Below are 13,500 nucleotides of genomic sequence, written 5' to 3'. Positions count from 1 at the left end.
TGAACCATTTAGGGAAATTTGACAAAAGAGGAGGGGAAGATCCACCCCTATTTTTGCCATTAAAAAAATCAGGAGGCAAGACATCAGAAACCTGGTGTTAAAGAGGCAAACAAATTAACTTCATCACTCAAGCCAAGGATTTAATTTACTTAGGAAATTTCCACCCCTTCTGCTTAACCTCACCTAGCTCCATCCCTCCGAAATGGAGTTTTCCCATGGACCCACACCTCCCTCAGGGAGCACAACTCAACTTTCATTCTGAAAGAGGGGAAAAAAGATTAGAATGGGGGAGGCACTGACGCTACTGGGTGAAATAATTTTTGTTTGTTATCTGTGCATTTGCATCATTCGTTATCACCCCAGCACTACCACCAAGCTGCCTATCCTTCTGATGGAGTGAATGAGTAAGAGGGAGGGTTGGGAGACTTGCCAAGCTCTCCTGGAAGACAGGATGTTTTAATTACAAACTGCCAAAACACGATAGAGTACAATTCCAGTTCTGGCAGGGAATACCCCTCTGCCCCTGCCCTCCCCCACCCCAAAAAGCTGCAAACAGTTGCTATGACGGTGGAAACACTTGTCTGGCAAAACCCAAAAGGACCATGAAAGCATTAAGAGGCTTAAGAGGCACCTCTCTTTCCCTCTAAGCTGCAGTCAGCTGACCAGTGGCCGAGGCAGTGCCTGGAGGGGCAAAGCTGGCTGGGGCAGCCTGGTCCCCTCCTACTGCTGCGTCCAGCCTTGGCAGGGAACAAACACAAAGTGACTGGGGACTTCTTGGTCAGAATCCCAAAACAGGTCTTCTCCACAGTCCAACACCTGAGACTCCAAGCGCCAGTACAACATCCCTTAATCCGAGGAGATTCAGAAGACGGGGAAGGGAAAAAACCATCATTTCCACTTGTCCCACTTCCTATGCTGGTTAGTAAAACTATATTAACTCGTATTTTCTCTTTCTCTCTGGGAGGGGGTTTGTAACATCTTTCGGGTCATGGGCCTGTCTGACCATCAGATGGTGCTCATGGATCCCCCTTTTCAGAATGTTTGCAAATGCAGGATCTAAAATCCACAGGACAACAAAGGGAATCACATATTGAAATGCAATTATCAAGATGTTAAAAACCAAAACACTAAGTTCACGGATCCCAGGTGAAAAACTCCTGGTCTATGGAGATTGGAGCTAAGATCAGGCTATGATACAGATTAAGGAGACAAGGTCTGGACTGCCCATAGGACAGACCAGTCCCTACCTGATCAACCCTTGCCTGTCCCCCATGAGCACCCCACAAGGTTGGGCCATGTTACTTTCGGCTTTCTTATGAAAGCCCCCTCATTTGTGTATATGGTACCAATGTCCTATCCACACCTTGCTTTTTTTAACCAGTGCATCTGGATACTCCCAAAAGCTCTTTTCTGGACACATTCCTGATCCAGATAATAGATTCCATTCACATACCACAGCACAAAGGTTTCCAAGTGATTTACTACATACAGAGGAAACAAAAGATACTCTCCATAGAGCAAATGTGTCCTCTGCCACTTGGCCATCCCTCCAATGGCTCAGAGCAGCACGAAGGTGACCTGAGACTCTGAAAAACTCCCTAGTAATGGACCACAAGCAAGCTAGAAAGGCCCAGAGTGCAGACCCAATGTTGGACTGTGTATCTGCTGTCAGAAGACCCACCCACTTAAATGTGGAGAGGCCCAGCACCCAAAAGTTGGCTTACAGAGGAGGAATTATTTGGGCCACACTAGCTCGTAATAGTGTCTCCTAAGATGTGGAGAGACTATATATACAAACAAGGAGCTTTCACAAGAAAGCTGAAAGTCACATGGCCCATCAGGGACAGGCAAGGGTTGATCAAGTAGGGACTTAATCTATACCACGGGCAACCCCAGCCTTGTTTCCAGGACTTTAGCATGCTTCCCAGATAAATGCATTAATCTCACTGAGTCACAGAACTGGAAGGAACCTTAGAAGTCATCCAGTCCAGTCCTCGATTAAGCAAGAATTTCCTCTAAAACTTACTCAACACATTGTCCTCCAAGTTTTGCTTGAAGACCTCCAGTGCAGGGGAACCTGCTCCCCTGAAGGACAGCCCCTCTCACTTTTGGATAGCTCCACTGGGTAGGAAATTCTTTTTGACCTCAAGCCTAAATGGGTTTCATCATACTTTGCACCCATTACTCCTGGCTCTGTCCTCTGAAGCTAAGAACAGCTTCACTCCCTCATCTATGTGACAGCCCTCCAAACATTGAAGACAGACAGCTTTCATGGCTCTCCCCAACCCTTCTCCTTTCCAGACTCAGCATTCTCATTTTCTCCAATCCATCCATTTATAAATGAACTCAACAATGCCCACCACCACCACCACCATCCCGTCCACTCTCCTCTGGATACTCTCCAGGCTTGTCAACATCTTAACCCCAAACATGGCAGCCAGAACTGAACACAATGCTTCAGGTACCATCTGACCAGAGCAGAGTCCATTGGCACTGTCACCTGCCTAGTCCTGGACACTATAACTCTCTTAATATAGCCAAAGATTGGTCGGCATCTACAATGACATTACAAATCTCTCAAGGAAGTTGATAGGCAAAAGCGAACAAAGGAGTAAGTATATTTACCCCCGGCACTGATATCTAGGGAACTAAAAATTAACTTCAGACACAACTTCTTACTCAAGAAATGCTCAACTAGAAAACTTCCAACAAGGCACAAGAAAACTAACAAGGTAAGGAGCTCTCATTTCTAGAAACACATCATGGCTATGATTTGCTTTTACATGTGGGATGTCATTGGACCCTTCCAACACTCCATTTTGCAGTTGAAGAAACAGGTCTGGAGATTGGGCAGCGTGACCAACCAAGGTCATAATGTAGGTCCATGGCAGGACTGGAAGCTTGAACTCAGGCCTTCTGATGCCAAGTCCAAAGCTCTTAATACTTATCTGAGGCTGCCTCTCAGAAAGTTACTGAGTGTTCCGGAAGAATAATGGGGCCATCTAATCTAAGCACCAGAAAGCAGTTTATTACAATGCCTTAATTTAGAAAACCTGAAATGTACTTCCATAGGTAACAAGAAAAAAACAGATCCTGAGCACATATGGGGAACTGTGTGAGGTACCAGTTCACAGCCCCCTCCCAGCATCTGTCTGCCCTGAAATACCACCCTCCTTCAGTTAGTACCTCATATGGCAACTATCTTTCCTCAAAAACATTTTCCAAGTTTCTTCTGGGCTGGTCATTAAGAACTCACTGCAAATATCCAAGGCTCTTAATCCTCCCTGTCCACTTTCCACCTGGCAATGTGATCTGTTATTCACAGAGCCCTGGAACCTAACATTTAAATCTATAAACCAGTTTCCACCCTTCCCCAGCTGCTAAAAAAACCAGGAAGTGAAATTTAAAATGCCAAACTGCCAGGGTGCTGGGAACCTTGAGCCTAACCTTGAGTAATAAATAAAAGGACTTTCCAATTCCTGGGTTAGGATGGCAGCACAGTATGGGGGAGGGGGGGAGGCGGCGGAGAATGCTGGATTTAGCCCTGGAAGACCTAAATTCAAATCCCAGTTTTGCCACTTATCACCTGTATTAACTTGGGCAATTGATATAATCTCTCTTTTGGTTAAATTTAATGGGAGGTGAAGAGACAGGATGGAAGGAAAGAATTTGGAACTCAAATTTTTTTTTAATAAGTGAATGTTAAAAATAAATATATTTTAAAAAAAATTAACCCTCAGTTTCCTAATCTGACAATGGGTTGGTTTAACCAGATGATCTCAAAGGTTCTGTTCAGCTCCGGATCAATGATCCGAATCCAAGGAAGGTGACTTGGCAGTGTTTCTGAGCAATGATTCAGACCAGAAACCAACAAAGCTCCAGAGACACCATCTTAGCGACCATCTTTCCCAGTCAATGACAAACAAAGCAGTTGGATCTCCAAACTTGCACACATTTTGCTCATCAAAAATTCAACACCAATCAGTGTTCAAGTGTGCTAGGCACACTTGGGAAAGTTACTTTTCCAATGCTGGAGTTTTAGATCATCCTTCCAAAGGAGGGTTTAACAGAACTTCAGGAAAGTGGCTTACACAGACCCACACCTCAAGGATTCTCCAAGGAGATTTAAGGATGCCAGTCTTAAGTGAATGGTGACTAAAGACTTAAAACTCCAAATCTTATAGAATAGTCCATTCCCACTCTGTCTGCCACTATTTCTACTTCTCTTTTCTCTCTTTAAACTCAGGTGGGGAAGGAGGATTGTTGTTCTTAATCAACACAACACTTGGGAAAGTGGTGGCATCCAACATCCAGAACGTGTCCCTCCAATCTGCCCTATTTTTTAAAAGTCAAGCATTTGGAACTTTTCATTGCTTAGTGACAGAGACATGAGACACTGATTGGTTGTCCCACCTCCTGTCCTGGATGGCCCCAGATCTAGAAGCCATTGGCATCCTAACAACACCAAGGGCTGTGTTTTTGGGCTGGGTAGCTCCCCAACCTGCCTAACCACTAGGCATTCAAACGCAAGTTACGGTTTCTTGGGATCCCTCACTCAAATACCCCAATCAGCCAGAGGAACCCTCTGAGCCTTTCCAAAGCCTTCAAAGAGCTTGTAGAAATAACAGTTAAGCCTCAATTACTTTGAATGATGAGTACCCTGAAGTAGTCGCACGTACTCTATATAACCCTTAGAAGAGGACTGTCCAATCACTCTCCAACCCACACAGGTCACGGGCCAAATTCAGCAAGAGCATCACATGACCAGAGGAGAAGAAATTGGGGCTGCACAGGTTGTTCCTCATCCTACTCCCAGAGTAAGCTACTCCAGGGCAGCAAGCATTTCATTCTTATCTTTGCATTCCCAGAACCTAGCACCAAACCCGGAACATAGCAAGAGCCATCTAAGTAGAACAACGGCAGGGGCAGGTGGGTAGCATAGGGGCACTTGGAGTCAGGAAGACTGGAGTTCAATTCCTGCCTCAGGCACTTACTGTAGCTATGTCCTTGGACAAGTCACTTAATTTCTTAGTTTCCTTATCTGTAAAATGGGAGGATAACTCAGTGTTATTATAATGATAATTTCAACAAAATGACAATTACACACAGAATATGTACTTTGCAAACCTTAAAAATATTGTATAAATGCTAGCTGTTGTTATTGTTATCCAGTTGAATTGACCTGGAAGGAGAGAATGAAAAGAATTTTCAAGCCAGAGCGGGCCTTACCAACCAAACCTTCCACTTTACAGACGAGGAAACCGAAGTTAGTGAAGGAATAGGATTTGCTCGAGGTTCCATAGTGAGTCAGTGGGTGAGCTTGGACTGAAATTTGACTCTTCTGACTCCAGAGTCTAATGACCTTTTCTCTGCTATTCCCCACTAAGAATCTGCTATGGGAAAGCCAAAATACCTTATGTTAGCAAAAAGCATACAAATATTCTGGTCACACCTGAGGGAGAGAGGTGCCTGCTGTGATGCTGTCATCGGTCATGGTCATCAGCTCAAAGTAAGACTCAGCATTGGCAGCTGAAGGGGCCTACCCTAATCTACAGGAGAAGATCATAACATGTATCATCCTCATGTGGGTTAGAGGAATGGGGTGGGAGGAGGATTAGAGTCTTCATCCCCAGTTCCTGTTATACAAAGATGAGAATTTCAAGGACACCAGATGAGGCACCTGACCACCCAATTACATCAGCCCTGACTAGCCACATCAAGGGGCTTCCAAAATTCCTGAACCCCATTAGGGATTTTCTTCCAATCCAGGTTGGTCTTCGAGTGAACCCAGCACAGTCAGAAGTCTGGGAGGAGGGGCAGGATCTGGCTCCTTCCCTGGCCATGGTTCTGGTGTCTTTCTCGCACCTGCTGCAGCATCTCTCCAGTCCAGCCGGGTTCCTCTGGATTTAATATTCACTGAGGGGTTGCCAAGACACATGTCCGGCCCTGAGGCAATCACAGGGCAATCTGGAGCCAGTTCAAAGAGAGGGAGAGCAGCTCACTCCATCTCCACACCCCACAGCCAACGTGTCCACAGGCTGCCTACCACCTCTAGCCTCTGAAGTCCCATAAGGCTTGACTGCCCCTACTAAGGCCTACCTAGTCTTTTCCCTTCCCCTCAGATTCCTGGCTTTCTCTTTAGATGCCAGCTGATCAAAGACTTTATTTGCTTTTCTGAGTTTCCATTAATTATATTGATGAGGGCGTAGTAGAAAAAACTAGGCTAGAAAACAAAGGACCTCTATTTCAGTCTCGACTGTATAAAGACCTGCTATGCACACTCCTCTGGGCCTCGGGAGATATGGTATAATAGAGAGGGTGGTAGCCTTTGAGTTCAAATCCCACCTCCGACCATAACAGCCTGACTATAGACAAGTCACTTAATATTTCTCAGCCTCAGTTTCTTCCTCTGTAAAATGAAAATATTAATGCCTGTAATGCAAGCTTCACAGAGTTGATGAGAGGTTCAAAGGAGTAATATCATCATCAAGAAAGACCAGATATGTAAGATAAGGGGGGTGGGGGTGGGGGGGATAGGGAAGGGCCGGGAATCCCAAGTATCTGCTAAAGGAGTCTGGATAAACAACTTCACCAAAGGCCTACGTGGCCCTAGGGCACCTGTAATCAGGTCATTTCCATATAACACTTATTACATACCCAATCTCATTAGATCCAGAAAACAATTCTATGAGATGAATGCCATTGTTATCATCTTCATTTTACAGATGAGCAAACTGAGGCAAAGGGCACTTAAGTGACTTGCCCAGGGACATATAGTCAGTTTGGGTGAGAGGCCGGAGGTGAACCTGAGGTCTGGCTGATTCCAAGGTATACCCTTTCACCCCCTGCCTCAGAGGCACCTACAGAAACACAGGCATGATCTGTTTTTTTACAGTGAATGGAACTAAAAGGATCAACTCGGCAGAGTTAAGAGACTTATCCACAACCACTCAGCAAGATCTAGGGGCTTGAAGAACTCTCCCAGAGTTACCATGAAAATGTTAGCCACCGATTGGGGGGGTGGGGGGTGGCAGGAAGCGGGCAGAGTATTAAGCATTGAAACAGGAAATTTGTTAGCAGCCTGAGATGGGTCTAGGGGAAGAGCACAGAGCTGGGGGATGTATTCCATCCTATTAGAAAGAGCAGTCGATAAGTTTTCTTTTAGTGGCTTCTTAAGTATTTACTTGGGCAGCTGGGATGTTGGCGGCCCTATATGAGCTATAGGAAAAGTACAAGATAGGGGCACATCTTGCCCACCAGGGACTGACCATACATGCTCTCCTGTCTGTAGGTGCTTCAAACACCAGTCCCCTGAAGAACCAGCAAGTCCCAGACCCACAGACTCCGGGGGAGTTGGGGAGACGGGATCTTAGTAAATATGTCGCCTGATGCCCCTCTCTCAGCACATCATCACAGCGGGAGAAGTTGGAATCCGGGCCACAGACACAGCTCCCCTTCCCCACCCCCAGTGATGCTTCTGATTAGGCAAACTTTGGAGGAAGGGAATGAGGACCCTAGAGAATGAATGCCTTCTCCTGGCGGAAAGGCACAGCCTCCTGCACGCCCCCCGCCCCTCCCCAGGCCGCTTGGGCAGCACAAACGCCGGCTCTCGCAACCTGGGCAGTGCGCGCCAACAGAATCCGAGCCGGGGGTGGGGTCGGCCCCTGAGCCTGTGGGACAGGGGAAGCCTCCGGTGGCTCCCCCGCACCTGGCCGTTCCCAGCCCCAGCGCTGCCCATCTGAGGCTCCACTCACGTTCCGGGTGGGCAGGGGCAATCCGCGCTGCGCCCAGGTGCGGGCGGGGCCGGCCAAAGTCCGGCGGGGCGGGCTCGATGCGGTCCAGAGCTCCAGGCCTCCCCACCAGCCCTACTCCCTCCCCGGTCGCCCTCTTCCCCAGCCCCCGCCGCACAATAGCGGGCCCCCAGGACTCACTCTATGAAGTAGCTGGCGCCTTCGTCCGAGAAGCCCTCCTCCCAGCCGCGGGGCAGATCTGAGGCAGACCAAACAGGTGGAAAGAGACCGGGAAAGAGACCCAGAAAAGTCGGCTCAAACTTTTGCCCACAACGCCTCCCCACCCAGGTGCCGTGGGTGCACAGCGCCCCGGCCCCGCTCCCTCCTCCCGCCCGCTCCGCGCCCCCCCCCCCCCAGCCCCGGTCCCGCGCCCACCTGAACGGATCATGTGGCCCGAGTTGACGGGCTCCCCGGTGCGCGGGTGCAGCCAGGTGGTGCAGCGGCGCTGGTCACTGCGGGGGGCGGGGAGAGACGTGCACCTGTTAGTGCCGGGAGGGAAACGGGGTGCGCAGAGAAGCCGCGCCGCCAAACCCTCCCATGCCCTGCCTCGCCCGGCCCCACGCCCCCAGCCCCCAGTCCCCCGCCCCTCACTCGATAAAGAAGACGCGACCGTCCCTGCAGACCCCGTAGGACCAGTGCTCAGGTAAACTATCCCGCCCGACCCCCGCTGCCGCCGCCGCCATGTTGGCCAGGAGTGCGCGGGGGTAGGCGGAGGAGGCGGAGGACGAGGAGGAGGAGGACGACAAGGAGGAGGAGAAGGCGGCAGGGGCGGAGCAGGCGGCGCGCGGGCGAGCTCTGGTTCCACGGGCTGCAGCAGCCTCCAGGGCGCTGAGTTAGATATGCGGATCCGGTGGCGTTCTACGGGCTGCAGCCGCCTCCCGGGAACGCTCTACGGGCAGCTGCTGCCTCCCGGGAGCTTTCCATCCATAGCTCCCGGGAACGTTCCATCCATAGATCCAAGACACGTTCTACAGGCTGCAGTGGCCTCCCGGGAGCGTTGGGCCCCCAGGGTTTGGAGGAGCGCAAGTTCTCTTATCCCAAATTCAGCAACTTTCTCCCCTCGGGGGTCCTCCCCGCCCACTTCCAAACTGCGGGAACTTGAGAAGTCCTGAAACCGTGGAGGGACCCTGCGGGCGGGAGGCAGCCTTTGTCCTGGCCCTTCCTCCGCCCCTGGCCAGACCGGCCACTCTACGGACCCCGGCTGATCCCCTTTCCCTCCTCCCCTTTAGTCCTGTCCTCAGCTTCGATGTGGCCATTAAGCAGAGGCTAAGTGACCGGGTGAGCGGCCTTTGGGGTGCAGCCCTCCCATCCCCACGAACCTTCTCTGGCTCTCAAGTATTCCGGGAAGGCAGTGGGAGCTGTTCTGTCCAGCACCTGTACTGTGGCCGAGAAATGCCAAAGGCTCACCCTGGCGGGCCACATCTTCAGTCAGGCAGAGTTCTATACATTCCTGTCTGCAGAGGAGGTACGCGATTTCTGCCTTCTAAAACATGTTAATACGAGTACTGTCCCAGAATATGTGTGCGAAAGCTCCTAAACTGTGCTGAAAAGAGGGAGTTTAGTAAGGGAGACTGGAAACATGCCCACACGTAGTGATAATGTGTGTTATTAAGGGGAGGCAGATGTCTGTTGTAGAAAGAGAAGCCAATTTGGATTCACGGGAGAAGGTTTGGAAAGCACGTGTCCTACACACACACACACTCATACACTCACTCCCTCACTAGGTAAAGGACCTCAGTGTCCTCTGAAATGGGAATTTCTACCTCACAGGGCTCCTTTGAGGACCAAATGAGATAATGTACGTAAAGCATTAATACTTATTAAACGCTACTAATACTTATTAAAGGACTGGCCTGTAAAGTATCTCCTATCCATACAACAAGATCATTTGGGATCTCCTCTCCAAAGGTATTTGCCACTGTGACAGATGAGATCTGGTGAGGAGTCCAGATCAACACATTCTCTATGAAGGATGAGGTCCCCAGCGTGCTCCTTTCGCTGAGGACATTGTGCTGATTATACCAAAACCTGTAGAGTCTCCTGGGAGAAATCTTTGATCCCTCAAAGGAGTTTGCCTGTCCATCCACAGGGGAAAGACCATATGGATGAAGAACGTCTGCTGCCCAGCTTTTGATGTGCACTTGAATGGATGTTTTCTAGAGCTTGTCCAACAACAGTACGTCTATCTGGGAAAGAGCACAAATAAACAATGAGCCTACCCAGAATTGCCAAGGAGGAGGATTGCAGGTTGGATTGCTCTAGGGGAAATTTCAGAGCATTTTTAATGACCCCAGGTTTTCTGTGAAAACAAAGGCCCAGCTTTGTCCTACTGACACTTTGCTAATGTGACAGTTGACATGGATCATCCCTGCCTCTGAAGGAAGAGACAAGAAGGGGCATGTGCCACTGAGTTAATCCACCTTCTTTCAGAGCCTGATGTATGCACTCTAGGACCCTAAGTCCAAGAACCTATAGAATGAGAGCACCCCACAAGACCATGGGCTCTTCTTCTGGCCCATTCCCTGTGACCCTCATCCAGTGAATTTGCCCTTTTTGTGATTCAACCTGTCAACTGCTTGCACAGGTGCTGCAGCTCCTGGCTTTTCATTTCCTCCCTCCCCTTCCCCCCAGCTTCAGAAGATGTGGGAAAAAATCCTAGGCCCCAAAGTCCTTGGCACTGTCAAAAATATGACATCGTAAATAGTGTATTCACACTAAGAAGACCCACTTCTCTCTTTATCATGAATCCTATCAGTCTTCACCATCATCTTCCTCCTCCTTGTCAACAAACATTTTTTCAAGTGATTACTATATGCCTATGTTAAGTGTTGGGGGTACAGAAAAAAAGGCAAAACCCTGATGTTTGCCCTCAAGGGGCAATTCTAATGTTGAATGCTAATGATTCTGGACTAATAATATAAATGTAGGGGAGATGGGAGGTCATGTGGAGGAGAGGCCTGTGTTACAGGTCTTATCTAAGCATCAGGGAAGAGATAGTCATTGGATGGAGAGGTGAGGAATGGGTTTGATGGGTACCTGGCATGTACTGATAGACAGAGGTGAGTGTCCAAGGAATAGCATAATGGATATTATGCTAAAAGTAGAAAATCAGGGACTCCTGACTTCTTTGTTTATTTCCCAGCAGCCCAGAGTTAGAAGGGACTCAAATGTTATCTAGTCCTATACAAGGCAGGAATGCCCAGTGATAGGCATCCCAGGGTTTACCTGTTTTACAGTCCTTGCCTTCTCCCAAGTAAAATTGCCTATGATTTCTTGACCAATTAATTAGCAACTAAAGATTTAAGCAGCTCTAATGCTACAAAACTGAGGGCTCAGGCAACGTATCCATCTTAATTGTCTGAATCAACGTAACTGGGCTTTTAAAAAATTCTCTCAAATACTTTTGTATCATTACCCATGATCAAATTAGAAATTCAAGAGGACAATGTTTATTCCCAGTAGTGTCTAGGATCCTGTCACCTTGAATCCTAGGATTCAAGGTGAATTTGGTACAGATTGAACAAAGTAGGTCATAAGATATATGCATTACTAAAAATTCCTAGTTTGTGTAGTTAATGGTCCAACTGATAGGTAGGAAGAAGTGAGAAAATAGGTCAAACTTGTCTCATTCCTCTCTTTACTATGAAGTCCAAGAATCTGTGATTTAGAAAATGGTGTTTGTATTGATGCATTTTTGTTGTTCTATCACATTCATTTCCAAATATAAAACAACATTTTCAGAAGGGGTGTAAGGGAAGCAGATCAGCAAAACCAGGCAATACATCAACCATTTCTGACTGGATATCCAATATTCCATACCTATACCCCTCCCCCATACACATACCTCTGCAAAGAAGAGAGGGAGGTACAGACTCTCAATTTTTTCTCCCCTCTTGGCAGAGGGTGGGATGCCTTCAAGCAGAGGCTGGATGAACACTTGCCCAATACATTGTAGTGGTATTTTTTTTTCAGGTATTGTGTGACCTAGATGGCTATTTGAAGTTCCTTCTAACTTCCAGGATTCTCTGATTGTCTGAAGCCAAGCTTAGTTATTATAATCACACAACATTCAGAGCAGGACCAGGAAAACATTGTACATATTAACAGCAACATTGTGTGTCAACTAGGAATAACTTCGCTCTTCCCAGCAATACAATGATACAAGACATTTACAAAAGGACTCATGATGGAAAATGCTAACCACATCCAGAGAAAGAACTGATGGACTCTGAATGCAGATTGAAGCATACTATTTTTACTTTCTTGTGTGTTTTTTTCCCCTTTTTGGTCTGTTTCTTCTTTCACAATTGTAACTAATACGGAAATATGTTTTACATGATTGTACCTACATTACCTATATCAAATTGCTTGCTGTTTTAGGAAGGGAAATGGGAAGGGAAGGAGGGGAAAAAAAATTTGACCTTGAAATTTTGGAAAAAATGAATGCTAAACATTGTCTTTACATATAATTGGAAAAATACTATTAATTGTACAACATTCAGTTTTGTTTTATTGTTTTGGGGGGGCAGGGCAATTGGGGTTAAGTAACTTGCCCAAGGTCACACAACTAGTACATGGGTCAAGTGTCTGAGGCCAAATTTGAACTCAGGTCCTCCTGACTCCAGGGCCAGTGCTCTACTCACTGCACCACCTAGCTGCCCCTCATTGTTCTTTTTTATATTGTCTTGTCATGTATATTATTTTCTTGGTTCTGCTTGCTTCATTCTGCATCAGTTCATAGAAGTCTTCCCATGATTCTCCAAATTCTCTAGATCTCCATTTCTTATAGTGTAGGAATGTTTCATTGCATTTATGTATCGCAATTTGTTTAGCTATTCATCAATCAATGGATACCTTCCTTGTTTCCAGTTTTTTCCTACCACAACTATTAACAAAGTACTGCAATTAATATTTCTTTTTCTTTTTGAGAAACGAGCTCTCCTTAGAGCACATGCCTAGCACTAGAATCTCTGGGTTAATGGAATGAATGTTTAAATAACTTTTTTTAGCCATACTTCCTAATTGCTTTCCAGAATGATTAAACCAACTCACAGCTCCAAGTTGTGTTTTAGAAAGATGACTCTGATAGATAGTGTAGGATAAATTGGAGAGAGGAGGAATTGAGGCTGAGAGACCATTTAAGAAGCATCTGAAAACCAGGCATGATAGGATCAGAGCCTGGACCAGGTTGGTTATCAAGGAAATGCAAAAGAAGGGACAGATGGGAGAGACATTTCAAAGGAAGAACAGGCAGAACTTGGCAAGTCAATGGGTTGTGGGGATTGAAGGAAAATGAGAAGTCATAGATGACTCAAAAGTTTGGAGCCTGGAGTTCTGGAATAAAGATGGTGATGCTGAAAAATAGAGAAATTGACAGTCCCTGAGATATATGTAATCACTCTATCTGTATCCCCTTCCCTCTCCCTCCTGTTCCCTAGGGCAGAGTGTTGGGATGGAGCAGGGGATAGCAGAAGGAAGGCATCCCAAGTTGTCATCTTTGCCATGGAGCCTAGCAGTTCACAGAATTTCCTCAAGCTGGCTTTATTAGCAGTCCCCTGGGGTGCTGGTCCTGGGGGTTCTGGGGCAGAAGCAAAGTTGCCAAGGACAGAGTTGGCTTATAGTTCTGCCTAGGGTCAGCATTACCGAAGGAACTACCTCCTATCTCAGACTGCTGACTGGGAACATGAGGCATATCGTGTTCTATCTCCCA

At 47.2% G+C, this 13,500-nt stretch overlaps 1 protein-coding gene across 2 annotated transcripts in view; it reads right to left on the bottom strand.

Annotated features, from left to right (window-relative positions):
• The window catches only part of PLEKHA7 (pleckstrin homology domain containing A7), a 245,303-nt gene extending 236,870 nt beyond the window's left edge, over window positions 1-8,433 (bottom strand). The window contains exons 1-3 of one of the 2 annotated variants that reach the window (XM_036763072.1): window positions 8,382-8,433; window positions 8,166-8,242; window positions 7,932-7,989 (exon numbers count right to left, since the gene is read on the bottom strand). In XM_036763072.1, coding sequence (XP_036618967.1) covers window positions 7,932-7,989; window positions 8,166-8,178 — 71 coding nt within the window. In that variant the 5' untranslated portion in view covers window positions 8,179-8,242; window positions 8,382-8,433. The remainder of the gene's footprint in view (window positions 1-7,931; window positions 7,990-8,165; window positions 8,243-8,381) is intronic. The other variant, XM_036763071.1, reaches the window with a different exon arrangement.
• Window positions 8,434-13,500: the final 5,067 nt, after the last annotated feature.

This window comes from Trichosurus vulpecula, chromosome 6, assembly GCF_011100635.1.
Source record: "Trichosurus vulpecula isolate mTriVul1 chromosome 6, mTriVul1.pri, whole genome shotgun sequence".
Lineage (NCBI taxonomy): Eukaryota > Metazoa > Chordata > Mammalia > Diprotodontia > Phalangeridae > Trichosurus > Trichosurus vulpecula.
This window is presented reverse-complemented; position numbering and strand designations above follow the sequence as displayed.